Below are 22,293 nucleotides of genomic sequence, written 5' to 3'. Positions count from 1 at the left end.
TGCTCACTCGAATACAAACAGAGGGAGTCTCAGTGTTGATTTGGTGCTAATTCTAGACCCACAATTAGGTTCATCAATCCGGTTTGTTTAATCACTTCCAAATGAGGCCAAGCAAATTCCAAAAGTGATTTCCTGTCTCCTTTCATGTGCTATACACTGATTCTGGCATTGGCACAAACCCAACAGACTCGGGGTGCAAATACTTGAAGTGAGCATTTGCCACAATGCACTTTACACCACAAAGGGGCAACCAGCCCTGAGCAACGAAGTTAATCTAAATGTCACATCAAGACATCAGGAAATGTCACTGGGAATGCTTTCTGCATTCAAAAACCCTTCAGTTCTGAAACATAAGAGAGTGTACCCCTTATGCCTGTGCTATGCCTGTGTATCAGGGGTTTTATCCATGTATGTATTATATGCATTTACATTTACATTTAGTCATTTAGCAGATGTTTACATAAGGAATAAAAAGTGCTTATGGCTTATGTGTTTGCGATTAGGTGTGCATTTATATGCAGCTCTATGAGTGTGTAGGTGCAGTGTGAGAAATGATATGCCAGTGTGCTAATTATTTGCATTCCTAACCACGTATGATACATACATAATTGATGTGTGAAGTAAGGAATACTAAATGTAATCAAATCTAGCTCTATAATGGCCAACTTCCTTACAAGTGTATACCTCCAAACTCAGCAAAGAAGATACTTCTCCCTCCTCAGCTCATTTAACAGTAGAGTGTCATCTTACATGTGCAAATGATAAAGGCCTACTCTATTCTTTATCCGGTGTCTCTACATACTCAAATACACTGTTATTACAAACCCTGCTGTGTGTTCTGTGGGTGTTGTTTATACGTGCTAGCAATGCTGCAGTATTGTGCTCGTGCGTTGTGGATCTGTTTGCACAGGCAGCTGATGAGAAGAGGCGTCAATAATGCACTCGCCCCGTGGTGGGACCCTGTGGAGAGTTTCCAGACTGGCTGGCACTGTTTCATCCTGTCACTCCTATTGTCTCCTGGTGGAGACGTGTCGTTGCATTACTGATGCGCATAAGCCATGGAACCAGACTTCAAAAGAGCCTTTACCTGCATACAGAAGCAGTCATTTCCTGCTCAACACACTGGAATACAATGGGAACAGGTACAGAGAGAGAGAGAGGTTTGAGATCTCTCTGTTGCTCTTATTTTTTCCCAAAAATTGGGTGTCTTCCGCATATGAGACCAGTACCAGGACCTTTTATGAAACTCGTAGGCGTATTTTTAAACATAAAGTAATGAAAATGGTTAAAAGTTTGTATTTTGTCTGCTTAGTATAACTGTGAATTGCTTGTGAGATGTTTTGGGCGTATAGAAGTGTGTAGACGCAGTGTGTCTGGTGACAGACAGGTAAATAAAGAGATGGAGGACTTGGAAAGATGGAGGACGGACAGAAAATGACATTCTCAGATTCTCAGACCATGTTTGTGCATCCAAGGAAAAATAGCAGCTGCAAATGTCAGTCACACTCAAGCTGTCAAATACTGAAAATACAGACTTACCCTCCCACCTCCTTCTACCCCTACCACCCAACACACACACACACACACACACACACACACACACACACACACACACACACACACACACACACACACACACACACACACACACACACACACACACAGCCTTGTTGGGTGCAGACCACTATTCAATCTCAGGTGAACAGCTGTCACGAGGAAGCACATCTGCACAGTAGGAGTAGAGCCATATAGACACACATGTACACACAGACACACACACACACACACACACACACACACACACACACACACACACACACACACACACACACACACACACACACACACACACACACACACACACACACACATAGAGACACACACACACAGAGACACACACACACACTCAGGCACACACACACACTCAGGCACACACTGAGACACTCACTCTCAACCCCATTAATAAAACATAACCTCTAATTAATATTCTCCTTACTGGGGTTGCCAGAGGAAAAGAGAGACGAAGGATCTCCTCAATCACACACACACACACACACACGCGCACACACACACACACACACACACACACACACAACCTTCACACATCTATTTAACTTATGCACAGCAGCACCTATTGAATGGTGTAGTAACAGCTTCCCTAAGGTGACACAATGACCAGGACACATGCATACTTCAATAGGATTTGCTGCTTATATGCTTGGTGTCTAAGAAATGATGATGATAGATAATAATGATGATCACAAGAAAGTCAAATTGGATGCAATTTTACTTTAAACACACACACACAAATACAGGTGTGCAGTGTTTTAGAAATTACTGTTTTTGTTCTCACTTATTAATTAGCCTGGCGGTTATGTTGCTACTCTTTTGCCTTGCAAAGCGGGATAGAGCATTCCTTGATATTCATGGGTGTTAGCAAGTAGGAATTATCCAGAGATCGCTGGTTTCTAACACATGGAAATAAATAATGAAACACTAAAGCAGCTGATTCTGTTGATGTTGGGTTGATGTGTCCAGGGGCATATCCCTCATACAGACACTGAATCTAAAGTGGTAGCATCAAAGAAACCACTGGATACAGGATTGACAGTCTCTCAGAAACCCCAGAGAAAAAAAGGCACATGCACATGCACAGGCACACGCACACACACACACACACACACACACACACACACACACACACACACACACACACACACACACACACACACACACACACACACACACACACACACACACACACACACACAGTAAAAGGACCATGAAATAAAATCTAATCAGAAACATTCTGTGAAACCTCCTCTCCCCTTTTTTTCCTTTGTGTCAAACACTTGAGCCACAGCTATACTATCAGTGAGATGGCTTTCAATTAGGTTCTAAATGGCCATATCTCAAACGCTACTCTTTTAGATGCCGTGTGCATACACACACAATGGATGGGCATTTTTGTACAAAAACCTGTGGCAAGCAAGAGTGCCAGTCTGTGACATGATGACAAATGTGTGGTTCATTGTGCAACACGAAACACCTCTTTCTGTTTTCATTCTAATTTGTGGTCTACCCCAGGAAGCTGGCTGACAGCAAGGAAGGCAGAAACCTAGGCAGAAACCTGACAAAAGGATCACCATTTAGTGTTTTGTTATGAAACCGACAGTTTTTATGTGAATGTGGCAGAAACCAAAACATTTCAGTGTTCGTAATGTCTGTAAATTTGTACTCTGGGTGTGCAGCCAAGTGAATGTTTTCCTATTTTGAAGTAGCTAATGGAACTGACAACACCCACTTCTTTCTTCTGTTTGAGCATGCGGTCATTGCAATAGTAAAATAATGAAGCGTTGAATTACTGTTTTAAGCATTAAAGATGTTCATAATAGAGCTTATTATTATTATAGTTTATTATTTTCACCAGTTGCACACTAGCACTTACCACTGGGACGTTTTTAGGCGAGGTTTGGCACCGTAGCCTACCTTACCTAACTCAGTGTCAAGACAAACGCTAGTCAAACTAGGGAGTGATAAGACCAAACTAAATTGTATCTCATTTTTATTTTATTTTACAAAATATAGAACACGGTCACAACAAATGAGGACCAAATGACAAAGTGCACTCACATTCACAAACATTGAATAGCATTAAATTAGTACTACATCATCATTCTTTCCATGTCCAGAACATTAAGGATTATTTATGGATTCGTAATTGCAAAGTGACATGTTATATAAAAGCACCAACAGTTAGTCACACACTATAAACTGTCTTTTCTAGGTTTCATTATTGAAATATGTTTTAAAAAAGAGACGGAAACTTCACAGGTCTGTGCAAAATACAAACATATTTTACTATTTCAAAAAAACTCAGTCAAAAAATGTGTAATGGGATTCCATATTGAAGAAATCGCATCCAGATTAATGGGAAGGTTTCTGAGTAACTTCCATCTTCGTGATAGATATGTGCAAGTGTTTTGAAGTGTCTTAAATTCAGAATAAGATGAAAAATCTCCATTATTTGGGTCCTTAATTGGTCCAAATGTCAACTACTCAATGCTTCAGGCTTCCAAAGTCGGCAGCGGCGTACGATGCCTTCAAGTTTCAAGTTTTCATGATCCTACTGGATGGGGGTGGGCAACAGAAACCAGCTGCAGACAGAGAGAGAGAGAGAGAGAGAAAGAAAGAGAGAGGGAAGACGCTCTTTGGAGAAAACAATAGCAGATTATATTCACTTATATATATTAAGTTAAGATATTAGGGAGCAAGCATCCTGCTCAGCAGCTGGTCCACACGCTGCTCCAGGCAGCTGAAGAGCACATCTGAGAGGTCCTGTGGTCGGCTGTAGACTCTCAGGTCCAGGGAGAAGATGTCCACCAGGAAGACCAGCACGTCAGCCAGTGATCAAATCAGTGAAATCAAAAAAACACATTTAATCAAACACGCTACAGAGAAATACCTTAACATTGCATACTCTCTGAGTCTGTATTCAAACAATGGTGCAATGTCCTATCAAACAACTACAGCCTATCTAGTTATGAGTGCTCACCATGTGGGATCCCATCCTCGTTGCAAGGAAGACGCAAGATCTACGAACAGCTTGCTCCTCCGGGTCCCCAACACCAAGCTCCGCACCATGGGCGACCGGGCCTTTTGCTCGGCAGCACCGCGCCTATGTAACAGCCTCCCTGACCACCTAAGGGCAACACAGACACTGGGCTCTTTTAAGACTGGCCTAAAAACCTTTTTATTCAGGAAGGCGTTCTTGACTTTGTGTTAAATCACTGTCAGCTATTTCTTTTGTGTTTCTGTTCATTCACTGTTTTCTTTTATGCTTATGTTTAGTATTTTTTTTTATTATAGTTTGTCTCAACTATGTTTTTACTATGTACTGGCTCTGTGGCACTCTGAGATTCTTTTGAATGAAAAGTGCGCCACAAATGAAATGCATTATTATTATTATTATTATTATTATTATCATTATTAAAAGACAATAAAAACTTTTGTTAAGACTTTCAACTTGCATAGACAGATGAACACACGCAACACCTTCATAATCATATAGGACAATGCCTAATGGGTATTTTAATCAGCTGCCACAGAAATGTCAGGAAGCTACGCTCATTACCGTCAGTCCAATCCGCTTGAGTGTCGGCCTCCGCAGATTCCCACGTCGCCTGAGTGCCGGCCTCGCTAGTTTCCCAGTAAGCCTGAGTTCCAGCCTCGGCCGTTTCCCCCTCCGCTTGGGTCCCGGCCTCTGTCGTTTCCCAAACGGACTGAGTCTCAGCCTCGGCTGTCACACAAACCGACTGGGTTCCCTGCTCTGCCGTTTCCCATCCAGCCTGGCTCCCAACCTCCACGGTCTCCCACTCCGTCTGAGTCCCGATCTCCGCCGTTTCTTTCCCTCTGTAAAAGAAAACCGCTGTCCCCATGGCTGATGCAGCGAGGCTAGCTGCACAGATTAGTGGTGGAACATCAAACCTGCTAAAGGGGTTAGTACGAAGCGCCATTTCCAATACAAAAATGGAGGTTATACGAACAAATTACTTAAAAATCAACAAGTTACAGGAAGAAGTTCAATAATCTCGCTAGCTTTGTCAACTAGCTGACCAATCAATCTTAACCGACCAATAAATACATTTATATCAGAAGTTTTGTTAGTTAGCTATGCTAACTAGCTAATTTTAGCAAATGAACTTTTAAGAGCACAACAAAATATTTCGAGAATAATCTTAACTAGCGTCGACCCAACAATTAAATAATATAGCTGTGAAAATATAACAAAGTTTTAAACTGTACAATAACCAGTTGGCAGAATCGATCAAGATATTGAGCAGGAGAATACAAGCTTGCGGAGCAAAATAGCAATCGCCTGCTGGTGGTGATGTTCAGAAAGAACTGATCATACTGTGTTCTAGTTCATAAAATGAAAGTTCCATAGAATGTTAAACATTCCATGTCCTACATAGTTACTGTATCCAGGTCTTTACGTCACATTTTCCATGACAACAGGCAAAGTCATGCCCAGGCCTGCCAAATATTAGTTTTACCCTTAAATTGGCTAAATGCTATAGTAGTCTATGCATATGCACCTTCACAAACTATTCAGAAGCTATTTGGGCAATAATCTCAAAATTCTCAATATTAATTTAATACAGTAGGGTCAAAATATCAAAATGATGATGTACATCTGATGTCTAATTAACGCGATAAGCAGGAATTCATAATATATGATATTACATGATATGATATGATAACTACTTTTGCTAATTCACATATCCTTAGGAGGTTGCCTTAGGGGCTTGTGCTAACAGGACAACTTAAGTTACAGTTGCAATCATTTACATTCGGTCATCTTTATTACACAGCATTAAAACACAATAATTACTCTGGCTAGCCTACATTTACTTAAATTCATGCAATTTTTTAAATATTATATTATATAGTCCCTATATAAGCTGTTTTTCATAGTAGATCAATGGTTTAGGAGAGGTAGAGAGAGGAGAGGAGAGCCCCTGCTGGAACACCCTCCCCCTTAGGAGGCATCTTGGAGGCTTTTCTTTTTCATCACCAACAATTAAATGTCATAATGTGCAGTTCAGTACTGGGCATTTGTTGATACTATCTATCTTGGCTAAGCACATGCAAAGTCATGAAGTTAAAAAGTTTGGTGGATGGTGGGTACTGGTCAATGGCTGTGGTCTTGGCATGTATGGGATGCAATTGTCCTTGGCACACCACCTTACCCAGGTACGTCACTGTTACCCTCGCAAACTGACATTTTGTGAGGTTGACAGTTAGATGAGCGTGGGCCAGTCTCTAATCCAAGTGCTCCTCCCAATTGTTGCTAAAGACCAGCACATACAGGGGCGACAGTGGTACAGTGGTAGAGAAGTCGTTTAGTAATCAGAAGGTTGCTAGTTCGATTCCCTGTCGAAGCGTCCTTGAGCAAGACACTGAACCCCTAATTGCTCCTGATGTGCAGTGTGCCATCAGTGTAAATGTAAAATGTAAAATGTGTATACATTGTAAGTCGCACATATGTAAGTCGCTTTGGATAAAAGCGTCTGCTAAATGACTAAATGTAAATGTACATACAAAAATACAAAGCTGATCACTTATACAGCGTGGCTACCGTGTGGCTGTTGTGTCACTCTGGTCACTTTTCGTGTGGTGTGTGTGCGCTTTTTCTCACAAGGTTGGCGTGAGCCCTTGAGTAAACCTCCCAGTTAGCCTGCCTCCCCCCTAAGGTAAGCCCCTGCCTGCTATAGCTTTTCATCACTTTTGCATCATTCCCTTCCCTAGCGTGTTTGCCCATACTAATTTAACAGTGCCGTCTGTCTGGGCCCTGATTTTAATGGTAAACTTGTGATAATAAACCTTTTCTGCTTTTGGACTAACCTCATCTCTCTAATAAACAGATGATTATGGGATTCAAGACTCCTGTGTGGTGTGTTTGAACCTGTGTTTCAAAGGCTGGTATGCCTAATTGAACTTAATATTCCCTGGGTGAAATTCCCAAGGTGGCGTAGTCTGGCTATTTAGATAGGGCTGTGGGGCTCCCCCTTACAGAACCTGTTACACAGACATGGGAATTATTATGAAACCTGATTATGCCTCCACGTGTAGGTGTGAAATGTGAACATCTCTTCAGAACACAATGTAATCCTCTTGAATGCTAGTCATTTGTACAATTAGATTTCCTCCCCCTTTGGTAATGGCACCTTCTATCCAAACCCCACAGGGAGATTTATCCTTAGGAAATCACATGATGGCCATCATAAAGCAGCATATTTATTACAAAATACTGTACATTGTCACAAGAGGACCAAATTACACTAATCATTCACACAAATTAAATATAATTAGTATTAAATTATTTTTAAATTAATAAGGTTTTTTTTTTTTACAGGTTGCATAGTAATCATTTTTATTTGGTTAGTGCACAGTAAATAGGACCCACAGTATAATTAGTATTAAGGTTTTTTCTGGTTGCATAGTAATAATTATTAAGTATTTAAATTATTAACGGCGTTATTAACGGCGTTAACGCAAACCCATTTTAACGCCGTTAATTTTTTTATCGCGAGATTAACGCGAATTTCTTTTTTTATTATTATTATTATTTTTTTTTTTAGATAAACATTCTTTTTGGCTTCGCAAACTGTGTAGTAGGCGAACGTTACGGTTTGAGTGAATGATGAGCGCAATACGGCGAAATGGATGATAAAAAGCTTCTGAATGGAAAGTTTACTTTTAAAAGTTGTGTTGTGCAAAAGAAGCGAGCTTCACTGTTGTCTGAAAATGTCAACAGGCAGCTGGCTGAAAGCAAAGAAGTAGTAGGCTTACCTTTTATTGGTAACCTAACTGTTACGGTTCAATGTTTCTGAAATAAGAGGCCTGACTGCTATGTTCCCAGCAAACTTGAAAAAAAGAAAATATTAAGCCATGGTTTAACTGCACTATAGGCTGAGTCCTTGTTTACCTGAAATGTGCACTTTATAATTTTATTTTGTACCGCCCTGTTTGGCATTATTGGTTTTCAATAAAATAAAACATTTGCATGAAGCAAGCCAATCAACTTTTCCATGTTGATAAGGGCATTCAAATAAAAATAAAATGATGGAAAAAATAAATAAACGAAGGGACATTTCGAATAGATAAAGATTTGCGATTAATCGCATTTATTATTAATTTAAAATTAATTTTGAGTTAACTATGACATAAATGCGATTAATCGCGATTAAATATTTTAATCGTTTGACAGCACTAATTTAAATATAAATTGGTAAGTGCACAGTAAATAAGACCCACAGTATACAGTTTCATTTCTAGATTTCTCATGAAAGCTACTGAAAAGAAGAGATGGAAACTTCACAGGTGTTTGTGCAAAATAGAAACATATTTTACTAGTTACAAAAAAATAATCTGATGTGATGGAAAAACAAAAGGATTCCATGATGAAGAAATCCAATCCATGTTCACATCTCCCACTTAAGACAAACAGTGCACCTGTGAACATGGATTTTTGAATCTTCAGGTCCATTAAGTTGTCCAAAAAGATGGAATATCTCCAGTCAAGTCCACTCCTAAATGCTTCTGGTCTACAAAGTCGGCAGCTGAGTGCTCTGCGTCACGAGTCTTCAGGTTTTCATGGTCCTACTGGATGGCACCAAAGAGAGAGAGAGAGAGAGAGAGAGAGAGAGAGAGACGATAAAAAGCATATTAGGGCATCCTGCTCAGCAGCTGGTCCACACACTGCTCCAGGCAGCTGAAGAGCACATCTGAGAGGTCCTGTGGTCGGCTGTAGACGCTCAGGTCCAGGGAGAAGATGTCCACCAGGAAGACCAGCACGTCAGCCTGGGATCAAATCAGTGAAATCAAGAAAGCACATTTAATCAAACAGGCTACAGAGAAATATATATCCAGGAGGTGGTCAGTAAAGAGGCTCATTACCCGCAGCAGCTCCCAGCATCTTGCCGCCTGGTGTGGCCAAACCTCGGAGGGCAGGAAGGCATGGACCACTGTCACCAGATGATCCAGGAACCCACCCTGTGCCCGCTACAGGAGAGAGGATAGAGAGTGGTGTTAACTAGGCAGAGCTGCTCAGTAAATATATGGGTGACGGACATTGAGATTACACAAAATGTACAGGGACCAGCCTGGCACGAGCCCCTTCAAGCTCTCTGAAGAACACCATCTCAAAGACCACGTGGGACCAAGTTGACACTGTGAATCTAAACACAAAAGAAACAAATTAATAAGCTTAGGCGTTACCATTATGAGCCGATGAGTACAGCAACCTGACATACCCCAACCTCCAGCAGCTTAGTTCCAATGGTGTGGGTGAGATCATGACTCTGGAGGAGACCAGCTGCTGGTCAAAGGCCTGCTGTAACACACCAGCATCCTGGAGGAGACCAGCTGCTGGTCAAAGGCCTGCTGAAACACACCAGCATCCTGGAAGAAGGAGCAAAGGGGGAGAAGAGAGAAGAGAGTGAACCCTGGTCTTGCCTGGTATACACTTCTGATGTGCCTCCAGTCCCCATTTGAATGACTTGTCTTGAGAGGCAAAGAACATCTGGTCTCAGGACATCACTTTGATTGTCAGGATTTTAGACACTCACAGCAAACGCTTCTCTCAGGCCATTAAGTCTCAGAGCAAAGTCCTCCAGAGCCGTGGACAGGAAGAGGTGGCTGTAAAAACAGAATGTCTTCTGTCACATTGATGCTCATGTCAAATTTCACCTTGTGGTTCAGATTTGTCACTAAAAAAAGAAACCACTAGCTAACAAGCAAACAGTACCCAAGTTAATGTTTTTCACTGAATAGATGGAACTCATTAAGTAATCTCATCCTGTTAAACCATACCACCTAATTTGTGGCCTTCAGCAGGCTGCTGTCTCCTGATCCCTGCCAGAGCAAACAAACACATTAGAATAACAGGATGGAATCACTGGCAGTAATAGTTTAGCCCTGGCAAACTCTGCAGGATTAAGTCATGGAGTAGGACAAGAGTGAGGTTCAAGAGGTTCATATTACCTGAGCAGAGCTCGGAGCGGCAGCATCACCATCAGGACCGGGGACAGCATCATGACCTGGGAAAGCGTCAGGACCAGGGGCATCAAACCCAGCAGCATCAGGACCTGGGCCAGCATCAGGACCAGGAGCATCAGGACCAGGAGCATCAGGACCAGGAGCATCAGCATCAGGACCAGGAGCATCAGGACCAGGAGCATCAGGCCCAGCAGCATCAGGACCAGGAGCATCAGGACCAGCAGCATTAGGACCAGGGGCATCAGCGTCAGGACCAGGAGCATCAGGACCAGCAGCATTAGGACCAGGAGCATCAGGACCAGCAGCATTAGGACCAGGAGCATCAGGACCAGGGGCATCAGCGTCAGGACCAGAAGCATCAGGACCAGGAGCATCAGGACCAGGGGCATCAGCGTCAGGACCAGAAGCATCAGGACCAGCAGCATCAGGACCAGGAGCATCAGCATCAGGACCAGGGGCATCAGGACCAGGAGCATCAGGACCAGGAGCATCAGGACCAGGAGCATCAGGACCAGCAGCATTAGGAAACTACTGGATGTCACCAAAAAGGAGGCAACATAAACCACCTGCAGACAGAGAGAAAGAGAGAGAGAGAGACTTAAAATATATATAAAGTTCAAACCAAAATGTCTAAACCAAATCACTGAAAAGGATATTAGGGAGCAGGCATCCTGCTCAGCAGCTGGTCCACGCGCTGCTCCAGGCAGCTGAAGAGCACATCTGAGAGGTCCTGTGGTCGGCTGTAGACGCTCAGGTCCAGGGAGAAGATGTCCACCAGGAAGACCAGCACGTCAGCCTGGGATCAAATCAGTGAAATAAAGAAAACACATTTAATCAAACAGGCTACAGAGAGATATATATCCAGGAGGTGGTCAGTAAAGAGGCTCATTACCCGCAGCAGCTCCCAGCATCTTGCCGCCTGGTGTGGCCAAACCTCAGAGGGCAGGAAGGCATGGACCACTGTCACCAGATGATCCAGGAACCCACCCTGTGCCCGCTACAGGAGAGAGGATAGAGAGTGGTGTTAACTAGGCAGAGCTGCTCAGTAAATATATGGGTAACGGACACTGAGATTACACAAAACTTACAGGGACCAGCCTGGCACGAGCCCCTTCAAGCTCCCCGAAGAACACCATCTCAAAGACCACGTCCAGCAAGTTGACACTGTGAATCTAAACACAAAATAAATCAATGAATAAATACCACAAGACATCAGCTTAGGCGTGACCATTATGAGCCGATGAGTAGAGCAACCTGACATACCCCAACCTCCAGCAGCTCCGTCTCAATGGTGTGAGACTGGAGGAAGGCCAGCAGCTGGTCAAACTCCTGCTGAAACACACCAGCATCCTGGAGGAAAGAGGGGAGAAGAGGGGACATCTCTTCAGTGAACCCTGGTCTTGCCTGGTATACACTTCTGATGTGCTTCCAGTCCCCAATTTGAATGACTTCAGTCTTGAGTGGCAAAGAACATCTGGTCCCGTGAGACTTAAATACACCCTAAAAATGCTACCTTTCCGCTGAGAGTGGCCACGTTGCGCAAGATCATCTTCCCGGCGACGAAGACGAAATTGGCACCCTGTTCCTTGGCGAGCAAAACCTGATCAAAGCAGTAAATGGATTTTTTATGAACATTTCAATTTCTGTCTCAGGACATCACTTTGATTGTCAGGATTTTAGACACTCACAGCAAACGCTTCTCTCAGGCCATTAAGTCTCAGAGCAAAGTCCTCCAGAGCCGTGGACAGGAAGAGGTGGCTGTAAAAACAGAATGTCTTCTGTCACATTGATGCTAATGTCAAATTTCACCTTGTGGTTCAGATTTGTCACAGATAGCTGGAACTCATCTATAATAGATAATGTCATCCTGTTAAACCATACCACCTAATGTATGGCCTTCGCCCCGTTAACCCAAATTCACCAACACCAGACTTACTAGAGGGAGGGAACCTGCGTGGCTTCAGGCAGCAGGCTGCTGTCTCCTGATCCCTGCCAGAGCAAACATCCACAAACACATTAGAATAACAGGATGGAATCACTGGCAGTAATAGTTTAGCACTGGCAAACTCTGCAGGATTAAGTCATGGAGTACGACAAGAGTGAGGTTCAAGAGGTTCATATTACCTGAGCAGAGCTCGGAGCGGCAGCAGAGGAGGCAGCATCACCGTCAGGACCGGGGGCAGAGTCCAGACAGGGAACATCAGGCCCAGCAGCATCAGGAGCATCAGGAGAGAAGCCAGGCTGAGGAAAAGGGAAGGTAGGAGCGGGGACACTGACGGTGTGAGTTCGCTCCGTGGTCGACACCGTTCCATCTGCAGCGATGGTCATCCCCTTGAAGGTCGTAGACGTCTCGACCATCTATGAAAGCAGTTCATGATAAAATATGAGGAAATGTTATTAACATTTGCAATATGAGAATGATAAAGAAGCTGATTTAGTAAATAATTCATGTGACAGTTAAAAAAACGTGCCAGGACTCCAGCCATCTCCAAATAAAACGTGGCGTCCGTCTCCATGTGAGATGACACGTGGATGATCTTACCACAGTCGCGCTGGATAGAGAAAACAACACAATATGAAGGCCAACTGAATAACAGTCAGCATGTTCACTCATAAATGATGTGTGAAAGAAAGGAGAAGATCCATGATGACGGAAACACCTCTCCAGCTAAAATAAGCATCCATACCTTGATGTAAGTGACGCACTTCACTGAAGCGTACTGCACACGGCCTCCCTAGAATAAAGGCAAAACTGTTAACTATTCAGGAATCAGAAACATGAATGACAGATTTTTAAAACCGGGTCTTTGCTAATTAGAATACCTCTGGGGTCTCGACGTGGAAAGTGTTGGTCAGGACAAACCACTGCCTCTTCAGGGACTCATCCAGCTTCTCTGTGCAAGTGAGCTTCACCTCCACCCACTACAAAAACAAACATACCAGTGAATAGATGAACAGAAGCGAACAGGCTAATTAAAAAGCCACACAGATGGTAAACCCTGGTCTAAAACGGTGCCAAAATGTCTTCCTTGCTCGCTTGCTCACCCGCGGACCGCTGGAGAACCACTCAGCGTGCTCGAACCCCACCGTCAGTCGTGTGTTCTGGACTTCCTGAGTCTGCAATTCCAGAAACACAACATTCAGACATATATAGGATGGCAGTGCAAATAATCTTGAAAACCTCTTTTCATTGAAAAGGCTGAAAGCAGTGGTGAGTGAAAGTCACCAATAGCACAGGAGAGACCCATACTGATGACTTTAAAATGCCCTAAATACCCCACACAGCAGCACTGGTCCAAGCTCAGCATCCAGAAGGCCCTGCAGCACAGAGGTACATTACACATTGCATACTCTCTGAGTCTGTATTCAAACAATGGTGCAATGTCCTATCAAACAACTACATCCTATCTAGTTATGAGTGCTCACCATGTGGGATGCCATCCTCATCGCAAGGAAGAACACTAAAAGACAATAATAAAACCTTTAGTTAGACTTTCAAATTGCATAGACAGATGAACACATGCAACACCTTCATAATCATATAGAACAATTCCTAATACCCTGAATGGGCATTTTATGCAGCTGCCACAGAAATGTCAGGAAGCTACGCTCATTACCGTCAGTCCAATCCGCTTGAGTGTCGGCCTCCGCAGATTCCCACGTCGCCTGAGTGCCGGCCTCGCTAGTTTCCCAGTAAGCCTGAGTTCCAGCCTCGACCGTTTCCCCCTCCGCTTGGGTCCCGGCCTCAGCCGTTTCCCAAACGGACTGAGTCTCAGCCTCGGCTGTCACACAAACCGACTGGGTTCCCTGCTCTGCCGTTTCCCATCCAGCCTGGCTCCCAACCTCCACGGTCTCCCACTCCGTCTGAGTCCCGATCTCCGCCGTTTCTTTCCGCCACCTGTAAAAGAAAACCGCGGTCCCCATCGCTGTTGCAGCGAGGCTAGCTGCACAAATAAATGGTGGAACATAAAACCTGCTAAAGGGGTTAGTACGAATCTCCATTTCCAATACAAGAATGGAGGTTATACGAAAAAAATACTTCAAAATGAAGAAGTTACAGGAAGAAGTTAAATAATCTCGCTAGCTTTTTTAACTAACTGACTGACCACCCAGCCTTCACCTACCAATAAATTAATATCAAAATATTTAGTTAGCTATGCTAGCTAGTATTAGCAAAGTCGTTTTTACTAGCCCAAACTAAATATCTCAATAATCTTAAGTAGCGTCGTCAACCCAACAATTAAGCAATGTAACTATGAAAATAAAACTGTAAAATATCCCTCTGGTAGAACAGACTAAAATATTGAATTGGAGAAGAGAAGCTTGTGGAGTAAAATTGCAATCGCCTGCTTGCTGTGGTGTTCAAAAAGAACTGACCCAAGTGTGTTCTAGTTCATAAAATTAAAGTTCCATAGAATGTTAAACATTCGATTTACCACATAGTTACTGTTTCCAGGTATTGACGTCACATTTTCATTACCGGCAAGGTCGTGCCTGGAAGTTTTAACGATACCTGAAAAATGTGTTTTATCAACACTATTACAAAAAGATGTTAACTGATTAAATATTTACCTTAATTGACTGTTATTCCACCTATCCAGTGAGCTACTTTTGTTTTAGCTTCACCACGATGCCTAGAAAGTGTATGAAAAGGTTGATGAACAGGTTCAATTTGTACATTTTTTATTTTTTTTAATTATTGGACAGTAGAATAGTTCTTTTTGTGGATGTTTCATAGATGAGGGATAACATTGCACTGATTTCAAACAATAAGATGAGTCGGCCTATCATTTTGGTTGAGATAAATGATAGGAGAGGAAAATGTTGAATTTTATGATATAAAATCAAGTTTCAACATGCATTTGAACACAGGGCCAATTGTCAGCTTTTATCCTTTACATATATGTAATTATTGTAAGAAATTATTGTTTCCTGTTTCAAGCAATAATCAGGTCTAATATTTAGTTGCATTTCCAGCATCTTATCTGATATGCCATATAACCAGGATTTGGCCCAGTCATCACTGAATTAGAATCCCACGTGAATGTTTGTGTATGAAATGTGCCTCTTTGAGAAAATTAGCTTTTCATCACTTTTGCATCATTCCCTTCCCTAGTGTGTTTGCCCATACTAATTTAACAGTGCCGTCTGTCTGGGCCCTGATTTTAATGGTAAACTTGTGATAATAAACCTTTTCTACTTTTGGACTAACCTTATCTCTCTAATAAACACATGATTATGGGATTCACTACTCCTGTGTGGTGTGTTTGAACCTGTGTTTCAAAGGCTGGTATGCCTAATTGAACTTAATATTCCCTGGGTGAAATTCCCAAGGTGGCGTAGTCTGGCTATTTAGATAGGGCTGTGGGGCTCCCCCTTACAGAACCTGTTACACAGACATGGGAATTATTATGAAACCTGATTATGCCTCCACGTGTAGGTGTGAAATGTGAACATCTCTTCAGAACACAATGTAATCCTCTTGAATGCTAGAGTCATTTGTACAATTAGATTTCCTCCCCCTTTGGTAATGGCACCTTCTATCCAAACCCCACAGGGAGATTTATCCTTAGGAAATCACATGATGGCCATCATAAAGCAGCATATTTATTACAAAATACTGTACATTGTCACAAGAGGACCAAATTACACTAATAATTCACCCAAATTAAATATAATTAGTATTAAGGGTTTTTTTTCCGGTTGCATAGTAATAATTATAAATTATAAATATATAAATAAGTATATAATTTAAATATAAATTGGTAAGTGCACAGTAAATAAGACCCACAGTATACAGTTTCATTTCTAGATTTCTCATGAAAGCTAGTAAAAAGAAGAGATGGAAACTTCACAGGTGTTTGTGCAAAATAGAAACATATTTTACTAGTTACAAAAAAACGATCTGATGTGATGGAAAAACAAAAGGATTCCATGATGAAGAAATCCAATCCATGTTCACATCTCCCACTTAAGACAAACAGTGCACCTGTGAACATGGATTTTTGAATCTTCAGGTCCATTAAGTTGTCCAAAAAGATGGAATATCTCCAGTCAAGTCCAGTCAAATGCTTCTGGTCTACAAAGTCGGCAGCTGAGTGCTCTGCGTCACGAGTCTTCAGGTTTTCATGGTCCTACTGGATGGCACCAAAGAGTGAGAGAGAGAGAGAGAGACGATAAAAAGCATATTAGGGCATCCTGCTCAGCAGCTGGTCCACGCGCTGCTCCAGGCAGCTGAAGAGCCCATCTGAGAGGTCCTGTGGTCGGCTGTAGACGCTCAGGTCCAGGGAGAAGATGTCCACCAGGAAGACCAGCACGTCAGCCTGGGATCAAATCAGTGAAATCAAGAAAACACATTTAATCAAACAGGCTACAGAGAGATATATATCCAGGAGGTGGTCAGTAAAGAGGCTCATTACCCGCAGCAGCTCCCAGCATCTTGCCGCCTGGTGTGGCCAAACCTCGGAGGGCAGGAAGGCATGGATCACTGGCACCAGATGATCCAGGAACCCACCCTGTGCCCGCTACAGGAGAGAGGATAGAGGGTGGTGTTAACTAGGCAGAGCTGCTCAGTAAATATATGGGTGACGGACATTGAGATTACACAAAATGTACAGGGACCAGCCTGGCACGAGCCCCTTCAAGCTCTCTGAAGAACACCATCTCAAAGACCACGTCCAGCAAGTTGACACTGTGAATCTAAACACAAAAGAAACAAATTAATAAGCTTAGGCGTTACCATTATGAGCCGATGAGTACAGCAACCTGACATACCCCAACCTCCAGCAGCTTAGTTCCAATGGTGTGGGTGAGATCATGACTCTGGAGGAGACCAGCTGCTGGTCAAAGGCCTGCTGTAACACACCAGCATCCTGGAGGAGACCAGCTGCTGGTCAAAGGCCTGCTGAAACACACCAGCATCCTGGAAGAAGGAGCAAAGGGGGAGAAGAGAGAAGAGAGTGAACCCTGGTCTTGCCTGGTATACACTTCTGATGTGCCTCCAGTGCCCATTTGAATGACTTCAGTCTTGAGAGGCAAAGAACATCTGGTCTCAGGACATCACTTTGATTGTCAGGATTTTAGACACTCACAGCAAACGCTTCTCTCAGGCCATTAAGTCTCAGAGCAAAGTCCTCCAGAGCCGTGGACAGGAAGAGGTGGCTGTAAAAACAGAATGTCTTCTGTCACATTGATGCTCATGTCAAATTTCACCTTGTGGTTCAGATTTGTCACTAAAAAAAGAAACCACTAGCTAACAAGCAAACAGTACCCAAGTTAATGTTTTTCACTGAATAGATGGAACTCATGAAGTAATCTCATCCTGTTAAACCATACCACCTAATTTGTGGCCCTCAGCAGGCTGCTGTCTCCTGATCCCTGCCAGAGCAAACAAACACATTAGAATAACAGGATGGAATCACTGGCAGTAATAGTTTAGCCCTGGCAAACTCTGCAGGATTAAGTCATGGAGTAGGACAAGAGTGAGGTTCAAGAGGTTCATATTACCTGAGCAGAGCTCGGAGCGGCAGCATCACCATCAGGACCGGGGACAGCATCATGACCTGGGAAAGCGTCAGGACCAGGGGCATCAAACCCAGCAGCATCAGGACCTGGGGCAGCATCAGGACCTGGGGCAGCATCAGGACCAGGAGCATCAGGACCAGGAGCATCAGGACCAGGAGCATCAGCATCAGGACCAGGAGCATCAGGACCAGGAGCATCAGGACCAGGAGCATCAGGCCCAGCAGCATCAGGACCAGGAGCATCAGGACCAGCAGCATTAGGACCAGGAGCATCAGGACCAGGGGCATCAGCGTCAGGACCAGAAGCATCAGGACCAGGAGCATCAGGACCAGCAGCATCAGGACCAGGAGCATCAGGACCAGCAGCATTAGGACCAGAAGCATCAGGACCAGGGGCATCAGCGTCAGGACCAGAAGCATCAGGACCAGCAGCATCAGGACCAGGAGCATCAGCATCAGGACCAGGGGCATCAGGACCAGGAGCATCAGGACCAGGAGCATCAGGACCAGCAGCATTAGGAAACTACTGGATGTCACCAAAAAGGAGGCAACATAAACCACCTGCAGACAGAGAGAAAGAGAGAGAGAGAGACTTAAAATATATATAAAGTTCAAACCAAAATGTCTAAACCAAATCACTGAAAAGGATATTAGGGAGCAGGCATCCTGCTCAGCAGCTGGTCCACGCGCTGCTCCAGGCAGCTGAAGAGCACATCTGAGAGGTCCTGTGGTCGGCTGTAGACGCTCAGGTCCAGGGAGAAGATGTCCACCAGGAAGACCAGCACGTCAGCCTGGGATCAAATCAGTGAAATAAAGAAAACACATTTAATCAAACAGGCTACAGAGAGATATATATCCAGGAGGTGGTCAGTAAAGAGGCTCATTACCCGCAGCAGCTCCCAGCATCTTGCCGCCTGGTGTGGCCAAACCTCAGAGGGCAGGAAGGCATGGATCACTGTCACCAGATGATCCAGGAACCCACCCTGTGCCCGCTACAGGAGAGAGGATAGAGAGTGGTGTTAACTAGGCAGAGCTGCTCAGTAAATATATGGGTAACGGACACTGAGATTACACAAAACTTACAGGGACCAGCCTGGCACGAGCCCCTTCAAGCTCCCCGAAGAACACCATCTCAAAGACCACGTCCAGCAAGTTGACACTGTGAATCTAAACACAAAATAAATCAATGAATAAATACCACAAGACATCAGCTTAGGCGTGACCATTATGAGCCGATGAGTAGAGCAACCTGACATACCCCAACCTCCAGCAGCTCCGTCTCAATGGTGTGAGACTGGAGGAAGGCCAGCAGCTGGTCAAACTCCTGCTGAAACACACCAGCATCCTGGAAGAAAGAGGGGAGAAGAGGGGACATCTCTTCAGTGAACCCTGGTCTTGCCTGGTATACACTTCTGATGTGCTTCCAGTCCCCAATTTGAATGACTTCAGTCTTGAGTGGCAAAGAACATCTGGTCCCGTGAGACTTAAATACACCCTAAAAATGCTACCTTTCCGCTGAGAGTGGCCACGTTGCGCAAGATCATCTTCCCGGCGACGAAGACGAAATTGGCACCCTGTTCCTTGGCGAGCAAAACCTGATCAAAGCAGTAAATGGATTTTTTATGAACATTTCAATTTCTGTCTCAGGACATCACTTTGATTGTCAGGATTTTAGACACTCACAGCAAACGCTTCTCTCAGGCCATTAAGTCTCAGAGCAAAGTCCTCCAGAGCCGTGGACAGGAAGAGGTGGCTGTAAAAACAGAATGTCTTCTGTCACATTGATGCTCATGTCAAATTTCACCTTGTGGTTCAGATTTGTCACAGATAGATGGAACTCATCTATAATAGATAATGTCATTCTGTTAAACCATACCACCTAATGTATGGCCTTCGCCCCGTTGACCCAAATTCACCAACACCAGACTTACTAGAGGGAGGGAACCTGCGTGGCTTCAGGCAGCAGGCTACTGTCTCCTGATCCCTGCAGGAGCAAACATCCACAAACACATTAGAATAACAAGATGGAATCACTGGCAGTAATAGTTTAGCACTGGCAAACTCTGCCGGATTAAGTCATGGAGTACGACAAGAGTGAGGTTCAAGAGGTTCATATTACCTGAGCAGAGCTCGGAGCGGCAGCAGAGGAGGCAGCATCACCGTCAGGACCGGGGGCAGAGTCCAGACAGGGAACATCAGGCCCAGCAGCATCAGGAGCATCAGGAGAGAAGCCAGGCTGAGGAAAAGGGAAGGTAGGAGCGGGGACACTGACGGTGTGAGTTCGCTCCGTGGTCGACACCGTTCCATCTGCAGCGATGGTCATCCCCTTGAAGGTCGTAGACGTCTCGACCATCTATGAAAGCGGTTCATGATAAAATATGAGGAAATGTTATTAACATTTGCAATATGAGAATGATAAAGAAGCTGATTTAGTAAATAATTCATGTGACAGTTAAAAAAACGTACCAGGACTCCAGCCATCTCCAAATAAAACGTGGCGTCCGTCTCCATGTGAGATGACACGTGGATGATCTTACCACAGTCGCGCTGGATAGAGAAAACAACACGATATGAAGGCCAACTGAATACCAGTCAGCATGTTCACTCATAAATGATGTGTGAAAGAAAGGAGAAGATCCATGATGACGGAAACACCTCTCCGGCTAAAATAAGCATCCATACCTTGATGTAAGTAACGCACTTCACCGAAGCGTACTGCACACGGCCTCCCTAGAATAAAGGCAAAACTGTTAACTATTCAGGAATCAGAAACATGAATGACAGATTTTTAAAACCGGGTCTTTGCTAATTAGAATACCTCTGGGGTCTCGACGTGGAAAGTGTTGGTCAGGACAAACCACTGCCTCTTCAGGGACTCATCCAGCTTCTCTGTGCAAGTGAGCTTCACCTCCACCCACTACAAAAACAAACATACCAGTGAATAGATGAACAGAAGCGAACAGGCTAATTAAAAAGCCACACAGATGGTAAACCCTGGTCTAAAACGGGGCCAAAATGTCTTCCTTGCTCGCTTGCTCACCCGCGGACCGCTGGAGAACCACTCAGCGTGCTCGAACCCCACCGTCAGTCGTGTGTTCTGGACTTCCTGAGTCTGCAATTCCAGAAACACAACATTCAGACATATATAGGATGGCAGTGCAAATAATCCTGAAAACCTCTTTTCATTGAAAAGGCTGAAAGCAGTGGTGAGTGAAAGTCACCAATAGCACAGGAGAGACCCATACTGATGACTTTAAAATGCCCTAAATACCCCACACAGCAGCACTGGTCCATGCTCAGCATCCAGAAGGCCCTGCAGCACAGAGGTACATTACACATTGCATACTCTCTGAGTCTGTATTCAAACAATGGTGCAATGTCCTATCAAACAACTACATCCTATCTAGTTATGAGTGCTCACCATGTGGGATGCCATCTTCATCGCAAGGAAGAACACTAAAACACAATAATAAAACCTTTAGTTAGACTTTCAAATTGCATAGACAGATGAACACATGCAACACCTTCATAATCATATAGAACAATGCCTAATACCCTGAATGGGCATTTTAAGCAGCTGCCACAGAAATGTCAGGAAGCTACGCTCATTACCGTCAGTCCAATCCGCTTGAGTGTCGGCCTCCGCAGATTCCCACGTCGCCTGAGTGCCGACCTCGCTGGTTTCCCAGTAAGCCTGAGTTCCAGCCTCGGCCGTTTCCCCCTCCGCTTGGGTCCCGGCCTCAGCCGTTTCCCAAACGGACTGAGTCTCAGCCTCGGCTGTCACACAAACCGACTGGGTTCCCTGCTCTGCCGTTTCCCATCCAGCCTGGCTCCCAACCTCCACGGTCTCCCACTCCGTCTGAGTCCCGATCTCCGCCGTTTCTTTCCGCCACCTGTAAAAGAAAACCGCTGTCCCCATCGCTGTTGCAGCGAGGCTAGCTGCACAAATAAATGGTGGAACATAAAACCTGCTAAAGGGGTTAGTACGAATCTCCATTTCCAATACAAGAATGGAGGTTATACGAAAAAAATACTGAAGAAGTTAAATGAATGAAGAAGTTACAGGAAGAAGTTAAATAATCTCGCTAGCTTTTTTAACTAACTGACTGACCACCCAGCCTTCACCTACCAATAAATGAATATCAAAATATTTAGTTAGCTATGCTAGCTAGTATTAGCAAAGTCGTTTTTACTAGCCCAAACTAAA

At 44.0% G+C, this 22,293-nt stretch overlaps 2 protein-coding genes and 1 long non-coding RNA gene across 3 annotated transcripts; all 3 read right to left on the bottom strand.

Moving 5' to 3' along the window:
- Positions 1–4,600: 4,600 nt before the first annotated feature.
- LOC122133709 lies at positions 4,601–5,247 on the bottom strand. The gene is made up of 2 exons (XR_006152939.1): positions 5,135–5,247; positions 4,601–4,702 (listed from the first exon to the last, which is right to left on the bottom strand). It is a non-coding gene; the product is annotated as an uncharacterized LOC122133709 (long non-coding RNA).
- Positions 5,248–11,209: 5,962 nt separating this feature from the next.
- On the bottom strand, positions 11,210–16,133 carry LOC105894177. Its single transcript, XM_031585508.2, has 15 exons — positions 14,181–16,133; positions 13,990–14,024; positions 13,840–13,881; positions 13,609–13,680; positions 13,387–13,485; positions 13,270–13,298; positions 13,035–13,149; positions 12,688–12,921; positions 12,500–12,552; positions 12,252–12,321; positions 12,077–12,163; positions 11,827–11,913; positions 11,652–11,735; positions 11,456–11,560; positions 11,210–11,359 (listed from the first exon to the last, which is right to left on the bottom strand). The coding sequence occupies exons 1-15, from the start codon at positions 14,563–14,565 to the stop codon at positions 11,219–11,221; spliced, it is 1,638 nt and encodes a 545-aa protein (XP_031441368.2). The 5' UTR covers positions 14,566–16,133; the 3' UTR covers positions 11,210–11,218.
- A 2,594-nt stretch (positions 16,134–18,727) lies between these two features.
- Positions 18,728–22,092, bottom strand: LOC105894176. The gene is made up of 15 exons (XM_031585507.2): positions 21,699–22,092; positions 21,508–21,542; positions 21,358–21,399; positions 21,127–21,198; positions 20,905–21,003; positions 20,769–20,816; positions 20,553–20,633; positions 20,206–20,439; positions 20,018–20,070; positions 19,770–19,839; positions 19,595–19,681; positions 19,345–19,431; positions 19,170–19,253; positions 18,974–19,078; positions 18,728–18,877 (listed from the first exon to the last, which is right to left on the bottom strand). Exons 1-15 carry the CDS (start codon positions 22,081–22,083, stop codon positions 18,737–18,739), a joined length of 1,623 nt encoding a protein of 540 aa, XP_031441367.2. The 5' UTR covers positions 22,084–22,092; the 3' UTR covers positions 18,728–18,736.
- Positions 22,093–22,293: the final 201 nt, after the last annotated feature.

The sequence above is a fragment of the Clupea harengus genome, chromosome 18, assembly GCF_900700415.2.
Source record: "Clupea harengus chromosome 18, Ch_v2.0.2, whole genome shotgun sequence".
Lineage (NCBI taxonomy): Eukaryota > Metazoa > Chordata > Actinopteri > Clupeiformes > Clupeidae > Clupea > Clupea harengus.
Note: the sequence above shows the minus strand (reverse complement) of the source record. Positions and strands in the feature narration are given on the sequence as shown.

What these genes read in the sequence shown, in the direction of transcription:
- LOC105894176 (XM_031585507.2), bottom strand. Translation starts at nt 22,083, where the DNA reads ATGGAGATTCGTACTAACCCCTTTAGCAGGTTTTATGTTCCACCATTT. An exon ending in TCAAGCGGATTGGACTGACG is followed by an intron (nt 21,543 to 21,698) that starts GTAATGAGCGTA and finishes ATTGTGTTTTAG; the next exon opens with TGTTCTTCCTTGCGATGAAG. An exon ending in TGAAGATGGCATCCCACATG is followed by an intron (nt 21,400 to 21,507) that starts GTGAGCACTCAT and finishes TCTGTGCTGCAG; the next exon opens with GGCCTTCTGGATGCTGAGCA.
- LOC105894177 (XM_031585508.2), bottom strand. Translation starts at nt 14,565, where the DNA reads ATGGAGATTCGTACTAACCCCTTTAGCAGGTTTTATGTTCCACCATTT. An exon ending in TCCACGTCGAGACCCCAGAG is followed by an intron (nt 13,299 to 13,386) that starts GTATTCTAATTA and finishes CCTTTATTCTAG; the next exon opens with GGAGGCCGTGTGCAGTACGC. An exon ending in TGGAGATGGCTGGAGTCCTG is followed by an intron (nt 12,922 to 13,034) that starts GCACGTTTTTTT and finishes CTGCTTTCATAG; the next exon opens with ATGGTCGAGACGTCTACGAC.